This window comes from Eucalyptus grandis, chromosome 1 (assembly GCF_016545825.1).
Source record: "Eucalyptus grandis isolate ANBG69807.140 chromosome 1, ASM1654582v1, whole genome shotgun sequence".
NCBI classification, from domain to species: Eukaryota; Viridiplantae; Streptophyta; class Magnoliopsida; order Myrtales; family Myrtaceae; genus Eucalyptus; species Eucalyptus grandis.
In genome coordinates this window covers 27,825,442-27,828,428 of record NC_052612.1, presented here as the reverse complement: position 1 = coordinate 27,828,428, position 2,987 = coordinate 27,825,442, and the positions used below count along the sequence as shown (strand labels likewise).

The following is a 2,987-nucleotide window of genomic DNA, read 5'->3' as shown; positions in this document are numbered from 1 at the left end:
ACTAAATTGAACATTTATAAAAAAAATCAATGGATTATATCAAACAAATTAAAAGTTCATGTATTACATTGCAAATTGGTTAAAATTTAATAATCATATTAAATAAATTAAAAGTTTATAAATTATATTATATATTGGATCAAAATCCATGGATAATTTGTGTAATCATCCCATTCTATAAGAGTTTCTTGGTGGGCGTCCCAACTTATTATAGTCGCTGACACCCTTCCTCGTGTGGAAGTCAACGACGAGCTACTATTGATCCACTTTCCTATCAAAGAAAATATAAACTATATATAAATATGGCCACTAGGTAGGGCTTGGTTCTCTACATATACATGCGTAAACCTCCACGCCTCTCCAAGACCAAAAACAATAACCCCCTCGAACGTTAATACCCGCAAAACGTCAGATTCAGCATGCCTTCTCCAATGTCCACCCAACAACGACAGCCCCATGTTGTGATCTTCCCTTTCATGGCCCACGGCCACACACTGCCCTTACTAGACCTGTCAAAGGCACTTTTTCGCAAGAACATCGAAGTGACCATCATCACAACTCCTTCAAATGCCAAGTCAATCACCCAACACTTAGTAAATTCTCCCACAATTCAGGTCATCGAAATCCCATTCCCATCCAACGGTTATGGCCTCCCGAAAGGCTGTGAAAACACCTCCCAGCTTCCCTCGATGGACCTACACTTTGCCTTCCTCAGCGCCACCAAGCAGCTCAAGAAGCCTTTTGAGGATGTCCTAGCGTCCATGTCGGCTTCAGAGGCCGGCCTTCCTCTATGCGTCATCTCCGATTTCTTTCTCGGCTGGACCCTCGAGTCATGCCGAGCCTTTGGTGTTCCTAGGCTGGTGTTCCATGGGATGAGTGTCCTCGCAATGGCCATTTCTAAATCCTTATGCCAACACATGCCTCATTTGAAGCCAGCGGCTTCCCAGAACCCTAGTTCTTTAGATCTTCCAGGTATGAGGGTCCCGTTTGACCTGGCGATCTCGGACGTCCCAGAGTCAATAAGGAATTTGGATCTGAACAATCCGGCTTGTCAGTTCTTGTGGGAAGTCGCTGAGGCCGATGTGAATAGTTGGGGCGTCATTATCAACAGCTTCGAGGAACTAGAGAGAAGCCATATCTCATCTTTCGAGTCGTTTTATCATAATGGAGCCAAAGCTTGGTGTGTAGGTCCTCTTTTCCTGTGTGATGATGACAAGAAGCTCAAAGATTGCGAAAAGTTCAACAATTGTAATCAAATAAAGCATAGTCTTAGTGCAATGCAATGGCTCACCGAGCAAGTCACACCGGCGTCCGTACTATATGTCTCGTTCGGGACGCAGGCTGATGTGGCGAACGCCCAATTGGACGAAATTGCATTCGGGTTGAAGGAATCGGGGTTCCATTCATATGGGTGGTACGGTCAACGACCTGGTGTGTGCCAAAAGATGTGGAAGAGGGCGTGAAATCAGGTAAGGGCTTGATAGTAAGGGAATGGGTCGACCAGCGGCAGATATTGGGTCACAGGTCAATAGGCGGGTTCCTGAGCCACTGTGGTTGGAACTCGGTTCTGGAGAGCATATCGGCAGGCGTGCCAATCCTGGCTTGGCCAATGATGGCGGAACAACCGTTGAACGTGAAGCTAGTCGTAAGCGGGCTTGGGGCGGGAATCGGGTTGAACTGGGCAGACTGGTCGGGACGAAGGATGTGTGTTCCCAGGGAAGAAGTTTGTGACGGTGTGAGGGAGCTGATGGGTGGAGAGAAGGGGAGGAGGGCCAGGGAAAGGGCCCAAGCCCTAGGAAGAGCGGCTAGGCGAGCGGTAAAAGAAGGTGGCTCGAGCCATGAGACTCTCAACAAGCTAATCGATCAGCTATGTGGAGTTTCCGACGTTTCATTGAAGTTTTGAGGGTAAAATAAATTTGTAGACTCCTTAATTACTTACGAGATAGGCAAGGGCAATCATAGCGCAAGAAACACATGTAAACGCTCCTTGCTTTCCATTATTAGATGGAGTTTGGATTTTTACTGTTTCTTAAAGTATGATCGATTCAATTTATCATGACAAGAGTCCGAGCACTTTTTTATGCACCGAATTTAACTGGGCATATTTTGGAAAAATATCGATTTATGACTGTTTTTCTTTGGCAAAGGTTTCTCATTCAAACACTAGATGGGTGACTAATATCCATATCTTTGCGAGCTTCTCATGCATTCTCCTACTCTCTCAAAATCAATGACAAGATGAAGACGCATTTTCTTTTTTCAGTGGCTTGCTGTTACATTTGTGGATTGGAATCTCGAGGAAATGCTTAGTATGATTATGGAAGGATGATCTTCGTGAGCACGAGCAATCACCATTCATCGAGTTCAAGCTGAATGAGGATTTGATGGTTCATTAGTTTAACGCGGATCTTTCATGATAAAGAGATGGTGGCCAAGTGCACTATTTTCCCCCATTATGTTCTCAATTTGGGGTCATCTTGTTGCAAGTTTCTTCCACTTCAGCATCAAATGCTGCCAGATATGTTGCTTGCTACAGCTTTGGAGGATTGGATAGTTTGCCACTCTCGGATTTGTTATTACTGTAATTGGTTCTTCGATCATTTTTCCGCAAGGTGTATTGTGAGGTGTTGTTCCAATCAAATGTGTCATTTGACATTTCAAGCTCCAAATAGAACTTCAATTATATGATGCTTGATAAGAAGTGAATAGGACTGAATCTTTCTCACCAAAAATATAAAATAACTTAGCATTAGACCTTTGAAATCAATGTAGGCAATAGGAATGAATGAAAGTTCTGCTTACGTGAAAGGAAATGCAGAACAATGGAGGGAATACTATTCTATGTATTTCATTATCACAAAATGTACAAGAAAGTGTCGGTATTTGTAATACAAGAGAGAAGAAAAATGAATCAGAAAGAATATATACACAATATTGTTTTTCCTAAAATATTCTATGTCTATGATCAGGTATATCAATTGTAATCT

At 43.0% G+C, this 2,987-nt stretch overlaps 1 protein-coding gene across 1 annotated transcript; it reads left to right on the top strand.

Annotated features, from left to right (window-relative positions):
- Positions 1-381: 381 nt before the first annotated feature.
- LOC104435534 (UDP-glycosyltransferase 73B4) lies at positions 382-1,967 on the top strand. The gene is given in 2 exon segments (XM_010048268.3): positions 382-1,398; positions 1,401-1,967. Coding segments are annotated over 2 exon segments (1,482 nt in total). The 5' UTR covers positions 382-419; the 3' UTR covers positions 1,904-1,967.
- Positions 1,968-2,987: the final 1,020 nt, after the last annotated feature.